Source organism: Schistocerca gregaria, chromosome 2 (genome assembly GCF_023897955.1).
Source record: "Schistocerca gregaria isolate iqSchGreg1 chromosome 2, iqSchGreg1.2, whole genome shotgun sequence".
NCBI classification, from domain to species: domain Eukaryota; kingdom Metazoa; phylum Arthropoda; class Insecta; order Orthoptera; family Acrididae; genus Schistocerca; species Schistocerca gregaria.
Window position 1 is genome coordinate 610,966,825 of NC_064921.1, and position 23,062 is coordinate 610,989,886.

Sequence of the window (23,062 nt, forward strand, 5' to 3'; positions counted from 1 at the left end):
AATACCAATGAGTCACACCTGGAACTAGTTGAATCATACAAATATGTGGGTGTAACACTTCATAGCAATACAGAATGAAATGATCATATAGCCTCAATGCTATACCATGCCACTAGTGTGAGTGAGTGTGAGTCTGCCAAGCATAGTGTCACCATGGGGGAGTACTTGTCTGCCAGCATGGACCAGCCACTAGATGCGGCCTGTAGGAAGTGTGCTCACCGCACAGTCTCCACTGTGCCATCTACTGGCGACTCATACCAATACACATGCGGAGCGGTGCTAACTCACTCCTCACTATGTTCTTTTAGTTTGTCTGCTCACACCAGTTGTTCTATGTATCACTTATGTTGCACCTTCCATATGATTCTTTCGTCTTTTTACGTTGGACTAATGAGAGGCTTATTTCTGTTATTGTTCAGACGTTTATGAATAAAGCCATATTTGTGTTACTTGGATCAGTTTCACGAGACTGGTGAAGAGTTTGGAATATTTTATGTGTGTGTAGCCTTTAAGTGCAGTTTCATCAGATCAGTCATTATGGATGCCATGCTACCAACCTTTTACTGAACAGCTTACTTTGGCTGTGACCACTTTGGTGGCTTCCATTAACATGACAGCGTATTGTTCCACTGGTCTGTCCACTTCCACTGGACCGTCCACCCACTTGTCCTCCTTATGATGATTCAGCTGAGGACTGGGAAATTCATGAAAAAAAGACTCAAGACAGCATTTTTTGGCTTTCGGTGTGACAGACACGAATTTGTTCAAAGCCTTATTCCTCTCATGGATTCCACCTAAAGTGTAGCAGTTAACGTGTCATCCTCCCCCTTTACGAGAACCAGCAGCTCTTACTCCAGTTTCTAGTCCAACTACCACCACAAAAGAATGCATGTCATAGTGTGTCACAAGTTGAATTCTATTGAAGTACAACTTGTATGGTTTAAAACAGTCACACAGGACCTGGACAGCTGAACTTCAATTCATCACTCATGCCCATAATGATTTATGCAGAATGTACGTTACGTGATGCAGTTATCTGTTCAGCTCCGGTCAAGGAAGTGCACCTGAAGGCTTTACTCTGTGAAAAACCAACACTGGCAAAAGTTTTGCAAATTGCACAATCTTCTGAAGTTTCTCAGGCAGTGGGTGATCAAACTGAAGTGTGGGGTGACATGGTAGTAGTGGCATAAGATGTGCTGTCTAGGACAACAGATAACTTTCATGAGAAAGCAGTAGTGACATCGATCAAAATAAGGTCCTAATGCTGAGCAGACCAATACTGGCCCAATAAGCCAAAACCACCACAATGCCAGCATCTGAATTCTCTGTTTTTCTCTTGTCCTTTCTGTTTTGTCCAGGACGAACATTCAGCATGCCCTAAGCACTGGGATACTTGTGATGCTTGCCAGAAGAAAGGCTACATCACCGCCATGTGTCATACAGTGAATACTGCACAGGACATGGACATAGACATACACTGTGTGACTCCCACACTTATAACTTCTCCCGAGTTGTTTATTGATGTAAGTATTTTTCACCAATTGCTCTGGCTACAGGTTGACACAGGTGCTGCAGTGATGTCGAATTCTCAAACCTATGTGAGCTTAGGGTTGCTGCCATTGACACTGGTCACACAGAAACTTGATACTGGTCACACAGAAACTGGTCAGTTATAACAAACAGAGCATTGTGCTGTTGGGAAAATTTATGGCATTTGCTTCTCACGAGTCAGTGGTTCATTCAATTACATTTTTGGTGGTTGCTGATGTTGGTGTTGGAACTTGTTTGGGTTGGATGCAGCATTTCAGGCATCTGGATTTTCTATCACCAATGCAGTTCACCTTGTGTCTGATCAGGTACAGTATGCTCAACTGGGAGCACTCTGTGAGGAGTTTTTGGACTTGTTTTCGGATTTCCTTGAAATCCACAGCTCGGCCTCACCTCATTTTTGTCGTGTGTGTTGTAATCTTACTCTCCCATTAAAGTCACATTCCCTGCCACACATTTTTGAAAAATATGACAGGAGTAAGATTACAAAAGAAGAACTTTTTACTTATCTTGATTAACTCATTTTTGTCAATGGCTTAAAGTCTTGTCTAGGAGTACATTCTTGTAGCTGAAGACTTCGATTTGTAGGTCCTTGCTGACAAAAATATCCAATGAAGAGTTGCCTGGTGCTAGGAATATCTTATTATTTTATCCCATTCATCTAAATCACACTGACTTCATAGTTTCCACTTTTAAAAAACTAATAATTATATTGTTGGTAACAAGTTTAGCAAAATGCATGTGTTTCCATCAGAGGCATGCCCACCACTACTTACATTCTGCGATATTCACATTATTTCAAAGAGATTACAAAGTAAAAGAGTATACAAAACAAAATGAATCATCGCTAAAAGAGATCATTATTTCATAAATTAATCCAGAAATGAATTGAATAATTAGTGTTAGATTGTGCAATTAATAATATGAATTTTAAATATGGCACAAAATTTGTACTTTCAAATATTTTTTAAAGAAGTGTGATTTTTAACTTAAGTACAAATTGATTGTAACACATTAATTTCTTTTTTTAGATTTTAGCCTGAAACATAATACATCATATATAAAATTGTATTAATCCCTTTGATGAAACAGCTGAGATAATTTTAACCCACGCTCTATTCGAGATTATACATGGTATTGTTTATCATTATAACAAAAAAGGTAATGTTAGAGGAGGATGATTCATTACATTGTCCTATTCCTGTCACTGAAAGATCAAGTGAAAGCAGAAACAGGCAGACTTCAATCTCTAGGGGGGTGCAACCTGTTACTGCTAGTGAATGGTTATCTCCAATGGCTGAAGTTAAGAAACTATTGGGGAAACTTTTCCTCTGTGGCGACATTTGTATTACTGTCTATGTACACTTGATTGTGGATATATATCCTCTCCCACATCAAGAGGAACTGTTGGCAAAAATGTTGGATGACTAGTACTTTTCTAAAACTGATTTGTCTGAAGCATATCTGCAGGTTCCCATAATTGAAGAGTCTTGGTAAATTCTGGTTTTGAGTACACCTTTTGGTCTCTACCAATATTTGTGCCTTCCTTGTGGTGTGGCTAGCGCCCCTGCTATTTTCCAATGGTTTCTGAGCAACTGACTATGCATTAATTATCTTGATGATGTTGTCACAGGCTCCACCATGGCCAAACCCTTGCAAAATTTGTACACTTTGTTTTCTGTCTTACAGAATAACCTGATGAAATCTCAGTTGTTTCAGCCTTCTATTGTTTATTTGGGATTCGAGATCTTGTGGGATTGTGTTTGGCCTCTGCCAGATCACATCTCCGCTATTACGTCTATGCCTTGCCCCTTGCCCACGAAGGAGCCTCAGACCTTCCTAGAGAAGACAGTCTACTACCATAAGTTCCTGCCTGGGGCAGCCACATTGGTCCACCAGTTGCACAGCTTGTTACACAAGAATGTACTTTTTTGCTGGAGCCCAGATTGCAAACATGCTTTTCAAATGTTGAAATCCAAACTCCTTGTTTAGCTACTTCTCTATGTTCCAGCACATTGTTTTGGCAACTGGCACCTACAGTATGGCTTCGGCATGGTCCTAGCACAACAACACGCTGACAGCATTGAGCAACCTGTTGCTTTTGCCTCTAAATCTCTCACTCTGCCCCAGAAGCATTACTCTCAGGGGGAAAAAAAATTGTCCCACCTTCCTGTGGGTCCTGATCCCAAGTTTGATGATGAAGAACTGCTTGATATTGAAATGTAGAATGCAGTCAAGGGATTCCCAGTTATGAACTCACGCATAGCAGCTGCCATTTCACCAATCTGATTCTCCAGCAGGTGGTTCACTTTTGTTCATCAAGGCTGGCCAGATAAACTGCCAGAACAGGCTTCAGACCACTGACAACAACTTTCCTTACAGCATCACCTCTCTGTATTTGATGGTGTTTTGCTGTTGTCCACAGAACACCTCTCTCCCAGAGTAGTCATTCCCATCACGTTATCACATGAGGTTCTACGACTCCTCCACCAGGGCCATTGGGAAGTTTTGCACACTAAACTATTAGCGAGGAGACATGTTTCTTGGCCAGAGACTGATGGAGAAATTGTACATTTGGTCATGGCTTTACTTGTCAACATGCAGCTCCCAGAGCATCTCTGTCCTCTGGCCTGCTCCATGCCAGCCATGGGAATGCTTTCATGTAGATGTTGCAGGTCCCTTCTTGAACTCCTATTGGCTCTTGGTTGTGGGTGTATTGTCCCCTTTTCCTTACATTTTCGAGTGTACATTGATATTGGCTTAAGTCACAATTCATATACGTTTTAGTTTTTTTTGCCTTGTACTTTAGTTTTCTGATAACAGGTCCCAATTCGCTTTTCACATCTTCTATTTGACAACATCTGTCATGTTACAGCTCTGCCATTTGAACCTCAATCAAATGGTAAAGCAGAATGACTACTGTGTACATTCAAGCCCCAAACAAAAAACTTTGTAGTGGATTCTTCACCAGACAACACCCTCCTCCTTTTTCTGGGAACCTATTGCTTCACACCTATGGGAGAATGTAGCCTGACTGAGTTAAGTTGCTTCAGGGTCGGCAGCCACACACACTCCTCCATCTCTTGCACCCTGTGCTACAAGTGCCGCGGTTGGGCTCATCCAGCCACTTAATGCCAGGATCACTGGTGTGAGTGCAAGGGTTTGATCACCAACCCAAGTGGATACCGGCCCCTGTTGCCTGTAGCTGGGGCGCCATCTTTGTGATGTCCATATGGCCAGTGGGTTGTTGGTATGCCACTTTGATCAGTTGCGCTCCCACTCACTGATGTAATCTACTGATTCACAGATGTGGCTCCTATCACCACAGCCCACCCCACCACCCTCCATGTCGATCCTGTCATCACCTGCTGTGAAGGCACCCCTGTCACATGGCTGTCTCCTCCATGTGCGGTTCCAGCTTCCTAGCACTGAGTGCTGGTCCGCCTCTGGCCTCAGATCCATTACCGCAGCCTGCTGTACCAGTCAGGCTGCCTCCATCAGCCCCCTTACCATCACTGCCTCAGTCACTGTTGCCAGTGGGTCCAGACCCATCTACTCTGCACTGGGAGCTGTCTGCTGATGACAACATAGAGATGGTGATGGCACCCTCCTCTCCGGTGCTGTTGTTGGGTGCCAAACGGGCCCACTGCCCTCAGGTGTGTGGGCATCTCCACGTGTTCTGGTCCTACATTCTGATGCTGATCAGCATGTCGTCCCAGCCCCACCATCATCACCAACTGCTGCCACTCTGGATCTGATGGATGCCTCTCTCATCAGGCCACCAGTATCTCCTCTGTTGCCAAGGCATGTGTTCTGTATTCTGCTACTGAGTGCGCTGAGTGTAGTGTCACTGTGAGGGTGTACTTTGATCAACCACCAACTGTATCAGCATGGACCAGCCACTAGAGGCCACATGTAGGAAGCGTGCACATGGTACAGTGTCTGCCATGGTGTCTCACGGTGACTTGCAGCTGTGTGGAGCAATGGTAACTCACTCTCACTATGTTCTTTTAGTTTCTCCCACTCTGTTGTTCTGTGTATCACTTATATCATTTGTCTTGTTACATGTGAAGTCACAAGAGGCTTACTTCTGTTTTTGTTCAGAGGTTTATGAATGAAGCCTTGTTTGTGTTACTTGGATCAATTTTGTATATTACTTGGTCAATACACTCGATAATGGGTAAAGCAGGTGGCAGACTTTGATTCAATTCTGGGAAAATGCAATCAGTCTACAAAAGAGAGTACTTACAAAACCATTGTGTGCCCCATCCTAGAATATTGCTCAAGTATGTGAGATCCATATGAAATAGGACCAATGGGGTATACAGCATGCTTACAAACAAGGGCAGCAACAATAATCTCAGGTTTGTTTGATTCATCAAAGAACATCCCGGAAATTCTGAATAGTCTCAATTGGCAGATGCTTGAAAAAAAAGTCAGCTATCCTAGTATGTGACACGTTTTAAGAACCAGTACTAACTGAGGAATCTGGGGATATCGTGTAGCCTGTTTGTATATAGCTCCCATAAGGATTGCAGAGTCAAGATCCAACTAACTACAGTGCACACAGAGAAATGTAAGCTGTCATTCTTCTCCAGGGTGTATATGTGGACAAGGAAAAAAAATTCCCGGATTTCCCGGTTAAAAATACATTTTCTCCCAGGTGAAAATACACTGTTTCCGTGTTAAGTGACAGCATACTCTTCCTCAGCACTGTAAAACTCATCAATTGTTTGAATGTTTATGGTTTTACATACTGACGTAGAATTTCCCGGCACTTTAGAAAACGAAATTTCAGGGGGAAAAGACATTTTGAAAGATCTTTGGTGTGCAGCACGCTGCATATTTCTGTATTACGAAGGTATAAATTTGAATTCCACCAAACACAGCATGTCACTTTCCGAAGCATTGAAATTGAGATTGCGATGCTTTCGTAAGCCAGTCATAGCTAATGTCACGTGATCTCGCCAGCTGATGACAGCATAGTACACGTGATGTAGTCAGCCAATAGCAACATCACTCGTAAGTAGTGCGAACACACAAATAAGAAAAGTTAATGGTTTAAATTAATATAAGTAGCATTTGTACATAATATTGGTCTCGAAGATTAATAATCTGAAAGAAGCTAAGATTCCACATATAATGTTGATTTTTTTGCTCGTGTTACATTTTAAGATACATCACACAAATGTGCCAGTAAAATTTTTAATAACAACGTAAATGCCTGATCTTCTGAGCTCAAAATTCTTCTAAATGGTTGTCCTCAAAGAGTTGATTTTTAAATGAGAATCAAACGCTTTGTGACTTAAGAAATTCATCGTACATTCTCGCACATAGTTCATCTTGCATAAAGGGAAATTTGGTTTGAATGTAACGCTTTTCAAACTGCCATTCGCAATATTTTCCTGCGACCTGTTAGAAATAGGTTCGTTTTAGCAGTTGGAAGAGAGCGCCAGATAATAGTTGTCACTGCACTTACGCAGCTACGATGGTGCAGGAAGTCCATATGTTGATATGTGTAAAACATTAAAAGATCTTACCTTACGTCATGAAAGAAACAAGACTTCAGAGGATACTTAAAAAGCATCGGAATTTCATGAACCAAACTAAAATGCATAAGTCGGCTTAAAATGCGCATTCATATGTCCAGATTCGTATGTAAATTTTCTTGGACTACCAATACTGTATTATCTCATGTTAGGTTCTTTATTATGGCATAATGCCATACGTGCACTTGAAATGCAGCGAACAGTTGAAATTAGCCAATAATGTGAAATTAAACACTTTGTTTCATATGAAGCAGAGAAGATTAATGAAACCCAAATCTCTTTATCAACCGACAAAAATAACTTCATTGTTCTGCAAGGCGATTAATGCTTGACTGTCAGGAAGGTGGAAATAAAATCTAAAACTAATAACATATTTTAGCCTTCCGTAATCATGCGAACGTATTTTAATTAATTTGATAACTCCTGGCTGCAAAAATTCGTTAGTTATCATTTAACGTGAGAGCTATAAATGAAGAGGAAACAACAAAATTGGTGAATGTAAACACAGGTCTCATGGAGACGACCCATCTCCCCACCACAACTCAGACTGCTCTGGGCATCAACGCTAGATTTACTACATTTCCGAACCGGAGTGATATTAAGTAGTGGCACCCAGCCATACCGTAACCAGAAGCGAAAGAAGGTACAACTCATATGTGACTCAACTGCGCATGCACAAGAGCCCGACCGCAACTGCTCAAACGAATCTAATTTAAACCCGTTGTCTCGTTATGAAGCATTATAGTCTTCCTAAAGCCTTTAACACACATTGCTGTTATCAGACGCTTGTATGAACACTGCGTTTTGTTGTTCTATACGGCGCATTTCCTTTGCAACTTAAGTTTTCCCACCGACCCCCCCCCCCCCCCCCCCCCCATAATGCAATAGCAGGATACAGTAATATCCTTTGTTAGAGTATTTGTTCTTACCAGTCAAAATCACAAAAATTTAACTGAAAACTAAAACAATGGAAAGTTCCTGGAATTCTAAACAATTCCTGAGTTTTTCCCGGTTTTCTCCCGGATGAAAAAATTCCTGGGTTTTTCCCGGATCTCCTGGATGCCCCAGGTCGTATACACCCTGTTCTCATATTCTGGAAGTGAACTGAATGAAAAGGAACTCTGATATGTAGTACAATAGGAAGTACCCCATGCTACACTTGACAATGATCTATATAGTGATACTATATGAAGATACTAATGAGTTTCACACCACTATCAATTTTTTTATTGCTTCTAATTCCCTTGGCAGAGAAACTGCTATATATTTTATTTTTAACACTGTGACATTCTCAGATATAACATTTTAGGGATCGCATTTGACCACTGGAACATCGATGCCAAGTGGCTCTTACTACAGTAGAAAAAGAGCATCAAGTAGTATTGGTAAGGCAACAAAAGTGAGTGTTTTCTTTGAAATTGTGAGTCATTAAGGGTTTGTATGTAAAATGGAAATGGAATGACAATGATAATGAATCCTTAAGGTTTACAAATGACAGATGAAATCAAGTTGACTAAGAGGCTGACAGTTGCCCATCTTCTATAAAACATAAAGAATAAAAATAACCAAAAGATAATAAATATCAATTTTCCAGAAACACAGTATATACACATGAAAGAGGAACAGTAAATAATGGAATAGACAAGTTACTCATTTGGAATATGGATTTTAGAGAAACAAGTTAGAAGCAACAGGTATATATTGAAATCAAATGGCAGTAACAGAAGTCATCAGAATTCTTAACACATTCACATTCCTTGCTCCTATTTACATGCATTTACTGCAGAAAGATTGCCAATTCTGAAATATAAATTTGTCTACATTATTTTGTTGCACTTTTCACTCAACTTCCATGCATTTTCAGATTGTGTTGTTCCTGTTTATGAGTATAGAAATCATTTTAATGGGATATTTTGAATGTTATTGTAAGTTTCTATGTTCCTTTACCTACGCTGACGGAAAAATTTTGTACTAAAAAAATCTTGAGGAAATGTAGAGGATCTTTCTACACACAACAAATCTACATTTATTGATGATGGACCATCTTGTCACATAATTTTCAGTATGCTAGGTTTCTTTCATTGTTTGATTATTTTACAAAAAATTGTGAGAAATATTCTTCCACTCGCATTAAATTTTTTTCAAGACTGAAATTAGTTTATTGGAAACAAACTGTTACTGTACAATACCTTCTTCAGGGAACATGTAACAGCACTTATTGTTTCCTCAGTTGCATTATCAACCTCTACGGTAATAGGTATCTCTTGACCAGAGACAAATCCTGTAGCTGGAATGTTAGCCACTAATGTCAAAGGGCCAGAACGGCAACAGCAGCAGCACAGAGTTTTCTCGGTGACTTGTGATACAGGTTCCTGTAACAATAAGGTAAAGATAGCAGTATTGTGAGAAAAAATAAAAGACATCACATATGCTAATCAATTAGTATAATAGCTATTGTTTTACAAAATTTAACAGTCTACAAAAGAACGTAAGAAAAGTTTTGCTCCATGTGAGCAGGCCACAGACTGCTGTCACAAAAATTTAAACTGTGCTCCGTAGACTATAATGTTTTAGGCAGAGAAATGATAATTTCAGTAAGGATCCCAGTCAGGTATTGAATAGTGCATAACTTATTACTGTTGATCAGGTTCTTCACTAGTATTTTCCACACTCTGTTATCAGCACACAAAACTCTTATTTCGTATAACAAATTTGGCAACACTATCTGTGTGACTTATACCAACACAATTTCATAATATTCAGCTTCATTCTAGCAATTAGCAATGAAAATTTTTAATGAGTCACGATTAGAACTATATTTACAATATGCAAATTTTCAAAACAAATAGACTACAAAGCAGTTTAAATATGAATAACATTCATGTTAGTTTGATAATTATTATATTTGTAGAGGACTGGAAGGCCGTGTGAAATGGTACAGGATATTATTGAAACTTAATCATGCAAAACAGATAACTTGAAAATTTGCTTATTTACAAAAAGTAATTACCTTGAGAAATTATAACTAATCAAGAAGCTCTCAAGAATCATTACCTGAAATAAACTTTACACCTTGCCAATCCTGCTGAGCAGAATCGTTATTCAAAATGTGAAATAATTAAATTGCACGAACTGCAATTTATATCAGGGAGGGAGATGTACTAGGGTAATCCATGCAGCTGTGGTAGCTGCAATGTGACGCAGCACTTAGCACATCCACCTAGTAAGCAGCAGCCCATGTTTGAATCCTGGGGCTAGCGCAAATTTTAATTTATTCCTTCAGCCTAGATCATTGTCCTAATTAAATTGTATAATATGATAGAATTTCAAAACATTACTGTGTTACTCCCCCCCCCCCCCCCCCCCCCCCCCTCCCATGAACCATGGACCTTGCCGTTGCTAGGGAGGCCAGACAAACGTGTGGTTCCTGAAGAGGGGCAGCAGCCTTTTCAGTAGTTGAAAGGGTAACAGTCTGGATGATTGACTGATCTGGCCATGTAACAATAACCAAAACGGCCTTGCTGTGTTGGTACTGCGAACGGCTGAAAGCAAGGAGAAAATACCGCCGTAATTTTTCCCGAGGGCATGTAGCTTTACTGTATGATTAAATGATGATGGCGTCCTCTTGGGTAAAATATTCCGGAGGCAAAATAGTCCCCCATTCGAATCTCCGGGTGGGGACTACTCAAGAGGACGTTGTAATGAGGAGAAAGAAAACTGGCGTTCTACGGATTGGAGCGTGGAATGTCAGATCCCTTAATCGGGCAGGTAGGATAGAAAATTTAAAAAGGGAACTGTATAGGTTAAAGTTAGATATAGTGGGAATCAGTGAAGTTCGGTGGCAGGAGGAACAAGACTTCTGGTCAGGTAACTACAGGGTTATAAACACAAAATCAAATAGGGGTAATGCAGGAGTAAGTTTAATAACGAATAGGAAAATAGGAATATGGGTAAGCTACTACAAACAGCATAGTGAACGCATTATTGTGGCCAAGATAGATACGAAGTCCACACCTACTACAGTAGTACAAGTTTATATGCCAATTAGCTCTGCAGATGACGAAGAAATTGAAGAAATGTATGATGAAATAAAAGAAGTTATTCAGATAGTGAAGGGAGACGAAAATTTAATAGTCATGGGTGACTGGAATTCGAGTGTAGGAAAAGGGAGAGAAGGAAACGTAGTAGGTGAATATGGATTGGGGCTAAGAAATGAAAGAGGAAGCACCCTGGTAGAATTTTGCACAGAGCACAACTTAATCATAGCTAACACGTGGTTCAAGAACCATGAAAGAAGGTTGTATACGTGGAAGAACCCTGGAGATAGTAAAAGGTATCAGATAGATTATATAATGGTAAGACAGAGATTTAGGAACCAGGTTTTAAATTGTAAGACATTTCCAGGGGCAGATGTGGACTCTGACCACAATCTATTGGTTATGACCTGTAGATTAAAACTGAAGAAACTGCAAAAAGGTGGGAATTTAAGGAGATGGGACCTGGATAAACTGACTAAACCAGAGGTTGTACAGAGTTTCAGGGAGAGCATAAGGGAACAATTGACAGGAATGGGGGAAAGAAATACAGTAGAAGAAGAATGGGTAGCTCTGAGGGATGAAGTAGTGAAGGTAGCAGAGAATCAAGTACGTAAAAAGACGAGGGTTAGTAGAAATCCTTGGGTAACAGAAGAAATATTGAATTTAACTGATGAAAGAAGAAAATATAAAAATGCAGTAAATGAAGCAGGCAAAAAGGAATACAAACGTCTCAAAAATGAGATCGACAGGAAGTGCAAAATGGCTAAGCAGGGATGGCTGGAGGACAAATGTAAGGATGTAGAGGCTTATCTCACTAGGGATAAGATAGATACTGCCTACAGGAAGATTTAAGAGACCTTTGGAGATAAGAGAACCACTTGTATGAACATCAAGAGCTCAGATGGAAACCCAGTTCTAAGCAAAGAAGGGAAAGCAGAAAGGTGGAAGGAGTATATAGAAGGTTTATACAAGGGCGATGTACTTGAGGACAATATTATGGAAATGGAAGAAGATGTAGATGAAGATGAAATGGGAGATACGATACTGCGTGAAGAGTTTGACAGAGCACTCAAAGACCTGAGTCGAAACAAGGCCCCAGGAGTAGACAACATTCCATTGGAACTACTGATGGCCTTTGGAGAGCCAGTCTTGACAAAACTCTACCATCTGGTGAGCAAGATGTATGAAACAGGCGAAATACCCTCAGACTTCAGGAAGAATATAGTAATTTCAGTCCCAAAGAAAGCAGGTGTTGACAGATGTGAAAATTACCGAACAATCAGTTTAATAAGTCAGAGCTGCAAAATACTAACACGAATTCTTTGCAGACGAATGGAAAAACTGATAGAAGCCGACCTCGGGGAAGATCAGTTTGGATTCCGTAGAAGTGTTGGAACACGTAAGGCAATACTGACTATACGACTTATCTTGGAAGCTAGATTAAGGAAGGGCAAACCAACGTTTCTAGCATTTGTAGACTTAGAGAAAGCTTTTGACAATGTTGACTGGAATACTTTCTTTCAAATTCTAAAGATGGCAGGGGTAAAATACAGGGAGACAAAGGCTATTTACAATTTGTACAGAAACCAGATGGCAGTTATAAGAGTCGAGGGACATGAAAGGGAAGCAGTGGTTGGGAAGGGAGTAAGACAGGGTTGTAGTCTCTCCCCGATGTTATTCAATCTGTATATTGAGCAAGCAGTAAAGGAAACAAAAGAAAAATCCGGAGTAGGTATTAAAATCCATGGAGAAGAAATAAAGACTTTGAGGTTCGCCAATGACATCGTAATTTTGTCAGAGACAGAAAAGGACTTGGAAGAACAGTTGAATGGAATGGACAGTGTCTTGAAAGGAGGATATAAGATGAACATCAACAAAAGCAAAACGAAGGTAACGGAATGTAATCAAATTAAGTGAGGTGATGCTGAGAGAATTAGATTAGGAAATAAGACACTTAAAGTAGTGAAGGAGTTTTGCTATTTGGGGAGCAAAATAACTGATGATGGTCGAAGTAGAGAGGACATAAAATGTAGACTGACAATGGCAAGGCAAGCGTTTCTGAAGAAGAAAAATTTGTTAACTTCAAGTATAGATTTAAGTGTCAGGAAGTCATTTCTGAAAGTATTTATATGGAGTGTAGCCATGTATGGAAGTGAAACGTGGACGATAAATAGTTTAAACGAGAATAGTAGCTTTCGAAATATGATGCTACAGAAGAATGCTGAAGATTAGATGGGTAGATCACATAACTAATGAGGAGGTATTGAATAGAATTGGGGAGAAGAGAAGTTTGTGGTACAACTTGACCAGAAGAAGGGATCGGTTGGTAGGACATGTTCTGAGGCATAAAGGGATCACCAATTTAGTATTGGAGGGCAGCGTGGAGGGTAAAAATCGTAGAGGGAGACCAAGAGATGAATACACTAAGCAGATTCAGAAGGATGTAGGTTGCAGTAGGTACTGGGAGATGAAGAAGCTTGCACAGGATAGAGTAGCATGGAGAGCTGCATCAAACCAGTCTCAGGATTGAAGACCACAACAACAACAACAACTGTGTTACTGTTATCTGTGTTGTTAAATGCAAGAACTATAAATTCTATTCTCACAATTAATGATGATTACACACATATAGAATTAGTACATTAAAATCACCAATATCTGTTTAAGTTTTCTCATACACATTGTCTGATAATTATCGTGTACATAAATAGGTTAAAATGTAATTGACTATTTGATTTTTGAGTAAATCCATCAAGAAGGTTTCTGTATGTCAAAGAAAGCAGATGTTCTTTTGTAGTGCTCACCTATGTCAAAGTATTATGCAGTTAGGGCACTTATTGTAAAATGTTTTATTGCACTGAGTTAGACCGAGTCTACTGGTGTACTAAATGGCACTCTTCAACTGAATTATACAGCTACTGTTTTATTTATAACAACATTGAATCCATTATCACAAAATTGCACACAGGAGTACATGATTCTCGATCAGACAACTATGCAGTTTCAGCCCTGGCTAAAACATTATAAACTAAGGTAAGTAATTTTGAAGTACAAAGTTTTCTCACAAAGTCATAGTTTGTGGTGCTGCCCCAGTGTAATTCGGATGTGACACTGATTGCACATGAGATTTCCAAGAGCCCTTTTTACCAGTGCCATGCTGCAGGATTCAGTTATGCCCTATATAATGCATTGAATTGTCTATTGTAGAGTATTTTAGGAAGTTTTCGTGTGAACCAGAGCAATATTAAATGTTATCAGAACTGACGGTAACTTTGAAAGCAGGTTGCATAAGTGGAAGCCTGAATTCTGGATTTCTGTTTATATGTGGCACTAGATAAGAACATTCCTACAGTTCATTTACATTTGAATTTTGTGTTGTGTTATGTGAAAGTGTGGAAGATACTGCTAACAGCTTTATACATTTATGTCATACTTTTTCTGCTAATGATGTTAGTCAAATATTTCAACGTGACTAATAGACCACTGAAAGTAGAAGACAAAAAAAGAACAACTGGAGGCTGTATGCAAGACAGAATTAGTTTAATCAACCATAGAAATGGTAGCATTAGACAAATCAGGGCTAGATCATGTGGCTCTGGAACAGTGGTTGCCAACATGGGGGAATTACCTCCAAGGGGTAAACTGTAACTTTTTAAGGGGTGAAATCAGAATGGTTCAGTTGTGTTTAAGTCACAAAACTGAATTATTTTTGAATGATTATTGCTGCTATTACGTTTTCATAAGGCTGTAATACTGATTACATATGTTACCAATAATTACATTTCCTTTTTCAGATGATAATTATAACAGTGACATTATGTGGTGGAGGATGAGGCTTGTGAAATGAATGTATGAACATCTTCCTGGAATAGTCCACAAACTACACACATACTTTGTAGTTTTACCATGCCTCTAAGACAGTAAAACTGTGACATATACATCACATATGCTGAAATACCTCACGAAAATGCCTTGTCCAAGTTGTAGGTAGTTCCCACAGTAGACGAAAAATTATTTTATTATTAACAGCTGTGGCATCACCTGGAAGCCTATCTAATGTATGACATGATTTATTCAACTGATATGAAGGTAATGCAGAATAAGAAAGTAATCTGTAATATTATAAGTCATTTTGTCAAGTCTGATAATATCTTGTGACAAATATTGCATATATTTTCCATTAAAAGATACTGTATTTCAATTTGTTCCAAGTATGTTGAAATACAGCTACAGAAACCAGCTGTCATGAAATGAAGGTAAACAAGCAGGGTAACAATGTAACCAAAGGGTTACCAAAAACTGTTAGTATAGTGTTGCTTTCTGACAGCCACGACAAAGGAATAGCAGAAATTCTTTGTTACCAACAAGACCTCAATGCTACAAGTGTGGTGAAACCTGGAACAGGATTACAGGAAATACAGAAGGACCATAAAAACACTAATTGTGTGTCGCAAAACCAGTGTACCATGATAGTAAGCAGTGCAAATGATGTACATAAAACTAAACTGAAAGTAGCAACAAGAGTTTTAAGAGAGACACTTTGTACATTTGGGGATCATAAAATAATTGTGCTAGGCATACCATATAGGCATGAGATCGTCAAAGCAAACAGCGCCTACAAAAAGTTATGTCAATCCACTTTTAAATGCCGTTTTTCTCACCCTAAATGACCTGGAAAGAAAGCACTTTATGAGACACAGAATGCATGTAAATAAGTGGGTCAAATCTTTAATCTGCCAGCGGATCAAAATGTTTGTGACAAGGTTTTCTCCATAAGTGATAAATATGACACAATTGCACTGCCAACAGCAAAAGAGGTCCGCAAAGTGTCTTGCACAAGCAAGACTGTCAATGACATGGAGATCCCTGCCTGCCTAATGAATCCAGCTGTGCTTAACTTAGAGAAGGATCAGATATAGAAGTAAGTGCCAACAGGAAAGCATTTGTAACAATACCAGCAACAGTAGCAATAAAAGACCTAGGACCAATGTCTACAACCAACAACAACAACAGCAATTGATGACTCAGCACCAACTCCACCAGAAGAAAAGGAAAGAACAGCAAGTGAAATGCACAGTGTAGCAAGCAGGAGGAAAACAGTGCCTCCAACCATCAGAAAGATTTTTAACATCAAGCACAAAGAAGAGGAGGCAACCACGATAAGTACAACTAAATGTTTAACAGTACTAGACCAGAATATAAATCCATGAAAAGCAATCTTCAGCAAATAGAAGTAAATCTACAAACATTATACAGTTAAGTTGTGTGTCTTACAGAACACTGGTGCAAAGGGAATGAAATCTCATATTTAGCCTTAGCCTCATATGTACTTGCTTGTTTCTACAGTAGACTCTCCGTGAAAGGTGGGGGTTTGTGTATTTATGTGAAGAGAGGTATTTCATTTAAACAAAAAAAAAATGACCTTACCGCATTAAGTGTTGATAAACATTTTGAACTCTCAGCTACTGAAGTAACAGAACACAACACGTCAAAAAATTAATGGTAATTTATGCGTACCAATCACTGAGTGCTGATGTGGATATTTTTTTCTCAAAACTAAATGAAACACTAGCTGAGGTATCTTGCTCAAAAACAAGCATAATCATCTGTGGGGATCTCACTATCAATAAAATGAAGTCAGATGATGTCAGTCATGCCTATTTAAATGTTTGCTACAGTTGTGGCATGACCTCACTTGTAAGCTGTCCCACCAGAGTAACTAAACAATTTTCTACATTGATAGACCGTGTAGCAACAGATACAGGGAAAAATGTTACATACATGTTCAAGATGTAGGCTTATTAGATCATTTGTGTCAGACATTAAAAGTAAATTTTTGTGTAGAAAAGCCCGCTAAATTAAAAGTATACAAAAGGCTCTTCTTAAAGTCAAACCTGCATGAATTTTCATCCCAGATACAATATGAATGGTGGGAGGAAGTCCATGTGGAAATGAATGAGAACAAAATGTATAAGTGTTTCATGTCCATTTTTAAACAAAAATTTGAGGAAGCATTCCCCAAAATTATGCATACCATTGCAACTTCAGAAAAAAATATATGGATAACCAGATGTATAAAAAAGCCCTCTGAATTTCTTATGTATCTTGCTTCAATCAAAAATAGACAGACTGACCCAGCCTTTTTGCAATTTTATAAAAACTACAGGAGAATCTATAGAAAAAACTCACAAACCACAAAATACTATTGCAGGTAGAAAACATAAGCAAAGCAGCTTGGAATATTATCAAATGGGAAACAGCACACAGGGCAAAAACTTTTGAATTCACAAATTTAGAACAAACACAGACAAAGGAACGTCCCAAAAGAAATAGTTAAGTTTGTAAATGTGTACTTCAATAGCATTGCTAAGAAATTACAACAGAACTTTCCTGACATGTATGTCTTACTCAACAATAACCATCCACCAAACTCAATGGCACTCTAACCGGCAACTGAGAAAAAGGTTGCACAAGTTATAAATCAATTAAAAAATACAAAATCAACTGGTCTAGATGAAATACCAGCTTGTGTCCTTAAAGAATGTGCAAATTCCATAAAAGCTCCATTAACAAAAATAATCAATGAATCGTTCAAATCTGGGTGTTTTTCCAAAAACTTAAAACAAGCAAAACTAATACCCATACTTAAAAAAAGGTGATGCAGAACATGTGAAAACTACAGACCAACCTCCTTACTGTCCACCATTTCTAAAATTATTGAAAAAGTAATGAAAAACAGATTAATGCAGTATCTAAATCAGTTTAACCTTCTCTGCAAAGAACAACTTGGTTTCAGACCCAAAAGAGGTACAGAATCAGCTATTGCACAGCTTATAAGGGTCATTCTTGAGGCACTGGATGAAGGTGACTGTGTGAATGGAATTTTCTTGGTCTTATCAAAGGCATTTGATACAGTGGACCATATAATTTTATTACATAAATTAGAGTTACTAAGAATAAGAGGTGTTCTTAAGAAGTGGCTTAAATCATACCTAGGAAACCGGATGCAGCATTTTAAGATTTCATATACTTCAGAAGGATTTCTAGTAAGACTTATCAGATCCAAAAAATATTTATATAGGTGTCCCACAAGGTAGCATATTAGGTCTAATCCTTTTTTCTTATTTACATTAATGATTTTCCGCAGAGTATCAGATGTGGGGAAAAAATACTATTTTCTGATGACAGCAACATAGTGATTACAGCCAAAACTCCAATACAGTTGACAGCAAAGGCTAATGCAGCCCTAAAAGATGTTCTCAGGTGGTCACTGAAAAATAAAATAACTTTAAACATAAATAAAACTAATTATATGTACTTCCGGTTGAATAAGAGACACAATGATGATAAATTAACGTTTAATGATGATGCAACTGAATGTGTAATGGATACAAAATTTTTGGGGTTGAAGGTAGATTGTCAGTTAAAATGGACAGAACGTGTAAAAGACTTAACAGAGAGACTATCCACATCATGTTACGCTCTACAAATACTTGCACCAGTGCGCAATATTTCATGCCTCAAAATAACATGTTTTGGATGCATATACTCAATCCTCAGTTATGGACTCATGTTTTGGTGAACAAGTGATGGAAATATTCAGTCTGTCTTCAAGGTAAATAAAAGAGCTGTGCGGATAATGACAAACAGCAGCAATATGGCCCATTGGATTGATTTATTCAAAAAACTAGAAATTCTGAATGTCCCATGTGAATACATTTTCCAGACTGTAATGTAAGTAAGGAAAGCTAACATATGTATGCTATAAACAGCTCAATACATACCTAAACAGGAGAAACAAGTCCAAAACACAGAACAGTATGCTATATAATGGCCTAAAACTGTACAACAGACTGCCACAGTAAATACTAGATATAAATGAACTTCATATCTTTAGCCAAAAGCTAAAGGCTTATTTACTAAGCATAAGTTGTGACAAGGTAAATGAGTATTTAGAATAATTGTAGATAGCTATTTAGTACACACAAATACAACATAGGCCTCTATAAAGAGACAGCATATGGCATAATTATAAACATTGTAAGAAATGACCTGTAAAAATTGTAAGAATTGAACTGGAAACATTGTAAGAACCTATGTATGTTTTAATTCATAAGATACAATTGATGATGTCCATCTACTTTGTATTGTTATATGGATGAATAAACATATCAATCAATCAATCAATGAAACCATGGAACTTCAAGTGTAATTTATATACACAAGAGCCATGTTGCTCACCCCTGTTTGTTCTCTGTTTTTCCCCATGTTGTTCTCTCTCTCCTGTGGATCAATGTATGTATAACTAGTTATCTGTATGTATTTAAGGTTGCAATATATTGTTAATTGAAGGTATTTTATGTTTCCTTTCAAAAATACCTCTCCTTCCATGTAAAATTTATTTAAAGACAGTAATAATATTGCTGTCAATTACCCATCTGGCTTCGACTGTTTTGGTGGCACTGGGTCTGCTATTACGTGTACTAAAAATATTTCAGTGTATGCGAGCATCACTCGCAAAGGAAAATAAATCTAAGTGCTTTTATGATTTTTTACAGTCAGTTTTCAATATTAAAGTTAGTTAATATTTTTGATTATGAAACTTATTCAGAGATTTAACACCGCAAGGCTAACATGACGCTTCACCCCTACTATAAGAAATTTTCAGTTAATTCAAAGGATTAAAAGTTAACTCGATTCTTAAAGAGATAATTGCAAGGAAATTCTTTGCAATTATCTTAATAATACGCAGGTGTTTGTACCATTCTTTCTTTCTGTGTAACATTAGATCAATTTGCTTGGAAAAGAAATCATTTCATGCTCTATATTATCGCTAGGTTAGTTGCTGGTTACATTACATTGTCATTCATTGAAACAAAGTGTACCATTTCCATTAATAATAAATAACTTTTTGCCAGCATATTGAGATTAAGTGCACTACATATATTGAAGACGCATTTACTCATGCTCAAAATATACGTGGCATTCCCAAAAACAATATTCAGAATTTAAACTGCTATGTCACATTATCATCACGGTAGGTTGCGACTGATGCCTGTGTGCATATTTCCAACCGCATGTAGCAATCTGTACTGACTTATATGGAATAACTAAATAAATTCAACATCACAACAATTACGCAGAGAGGTTGTAATGGAAATCAGCAGGACAAAACACAGTAACTATACAGCAGTTGCCACACTCCTGTAGGATACACAGTATTGTTATTATTATCATTATTATTAGTGGTAGAGATCAGACACAAAGAACTGGCAGTCTGAAGTCTTCAAAGTTCTGTTAGTTCAGAAGCAAGAAGTCCAGAAATCAAGTGATTTTTAAACCATAAGTATATTGCACACATTTTAACTTGGTTGACTTTAAATGGGGCTGAAGGGTGTGAGTGAAACAAGTGCCACTAGAGGTGGGTGTGGTGCAGAGAAAGCATGTTTTGCAGCATGTGTTTATCCTCAGTATGAGTAGTTGGTTTCCTTTCCTGTGAAGGAGCTGTACATAGTGCTCGTGCTACATGGAGAACTGCTTCATCACACAATAAAAAATGCTGTTAGAAACAAGAAGTACAAATTGTCTCTTTTGTTACTGGTATAATAAACACCTTCATAAACTAAACATCATTTATCCTTGTTCATTTTAAAAGTGAAAACATTCAAAGAAAAATCTTTTCAATCATAAAGTTTAGTTAAGTACTAATGTTGATGATGGATGGGAGAGTGTTAGAAGTTACTAATATTTGGTCTCAGAAAGTTTAACAAACACTGGTTTAGAACAAGCAGGCCTAGATCAGAGTGAAAGCAGTACTTTACCAGATTTTCAAAGTGTATTAGAACAGGTGCTGAAAAACATTAACATGATTTCAGAAAACAAATAGCAGAATTTCTGAAGAAACTAACCAAATGGGTAATAAACATTCTAAGAGCTGTGGGAAATAGAAAACAAGATTTCAGATTTAGAGAAAAAAGTGGAGAGTCAGATAAGAGGATTTTAGGTGAACCTAGTAATATCAATGTCAAGGTTTCAGAAATAAAAAAGGAAATAAGTGCTCAAATAGAATACAAAATTTTTCCTTCACTGATATCTGTCAACCCTATATGTGTGACCCACACTTCTATTCATTACTGGGGCTATTTTCCTGCTTAAAGGATTTCTTGTAGATTATAGTCAATAATGGTGTTAACTCTGCACATAATTCTTTAAGACTCTGAGTGCACTGATGAGTTTGGGTAACATAAGTTTTGCATCTTTTTATATCACAACTCTTGGTACCTATACCATTCAGTTTTACACTCACATTAAAATTAAAATGACAGGTTGATGAAAAATGATGATATGGTGGCAGTTGTGTTACCATATTTGAATCCTTTTAAATACTGGTGCATTCTTACTTCTCTTTTGAAGTTAAGCAAAACATGAATAACACTTGACAGTTAAAAAAGGTTGCAAAATGATTACTTTAAGTTGTGCCCAAAGATATCATACATAGCTGGTATAGTGTGTGTCAAATACACACAAAAATTAAATAATATGCAAAAAAGGAGGATGAGGGTTTAGTGTCCCATCAACAAATAATCTGTAAACAAGACAGGTTGCAGTGTGGATGAGAAACAATTATAATCAAATGAAACTGGTCTATACCTTGTGTACTTTATTATTATTATTATTATTATTACTATAGTTACTGACATCATCAGAAAACATAGTGGAATATTCTAAAATGGAGCATACTTATATACAGTATAACAGAATGTTAGAAAATTCATTATAATATAATGTCCTCATATTAATGCAGTACTTCATAATAACATACCTTGACCAAAGGATCCTTATTCAGATCTAGGTGTGATATCACAGTGTAGAAAGCTTTGACTTTTTCGTCAAATGCCCATGGCCGGTTCATTTTTGCTTTGATTGTGTAACGAATACGGCCATATGTGCCTTCAAATGATGATGGCAAATTTTCTGGGAGTTTGACAGAAAAATTATACACATGCTCTCCTGGTGGAAGTGTTAGCTCCTGAGCTGAAACAGCCAGTATTCCACGTAATTTTGTAAACCAAAGTGAGTACAGCTGTAGGCAAAATAAGCACACCATCAGTGGTCAGTAACCTAAACAAGAACTGTACAGAAGGTAATGTTCAGATTAATACATTTCATGTAAATAATTTCTGGTTGATCATCTGGAGAGTCCTGCAATACGGATTCATGATTCAAGATATCCACTTCCCCCATGATCGTAACAAACAATCACCATAAAATGAGAACTGCTTGACTATTTCCCTGTTACATTACTTTGATCTAAGCAGACATTTATCAGCACCATTAAGATCATACGGAAACCTAGATTCCTCGATAAGTTCATACACTGTAGGTATTTTGAGCTCACATGTAATGAAGTATTTTGAATGGAATGAACTACTCCATGCTAAACAGCATGGATTCCAAAAACATTGGTCCTACAAAACCCATCTCCTGCTTTTTTCTCATGACATCCTCCTTCAGCCAATACCAATTCATTACTGTGACTCATGAAACCATAACTTGTTCCCACTACAATGGCATGAGTGAGTGAGGTGGCACAGTAGTTAGCAAATTGGACTTGTATTTGGAAGGATGTTTCAAACCAGTGTCTCCCCATCCTAATTTAGGTTTTCCATGATTTCCGTATATCGCTTCAGGCAAATGCTGGGATGGTTCCTGTAAAAGGGCACAGCTGACGTCTTTCCCCATCCTTCCCAATATGAGGGGACACCGTTTGGTCCCATCCCCCAAATCAACCAACCAGAAGCAGAGGGTGCTAGAAGCTGCAGATGGGTCCCAATGCAGGTGGAACATCACTACTGGGTCAATGCAGAAATGCCCCATCTCAAACCAGACCCTCTAGCAGGTATCCTAGTTCTCTTCCCCCATGTGACA

At 38.0% G+C, this 23,062-nt stretch overlaps 1 protein-coding gene across 1 annotated transcript in view; it reads right to left on the reverse strand.

Annotated features, from left to right (window-relative positions):
* The window catches only part of LOC126335899 (arrestin domain-containing protein 3-like), a 65,972-nt gene that overhangs the window by 11,425 nt on the left and 31,485 nt on the right, over positions 1 to 23,062 (reverse strand). Inside the window, exons 3-4 of the mRNA XM_049999371.1 lie at positions 21,957 to 22,217; positions 9,287 to 9,469 (exon numbers count right to left, since the gene is read on the reverse strand). Of these exons, the coding sequence (XP_049855328.1) occupies positions 9,287 to 9,469; positions 21,957 to 22,217 (444 nt within the window). The remainder of the gene's footprint in view (positions 1 to 9,286; positions 9,470 to 21,956; positions 22,218 to 23,062) is intronic.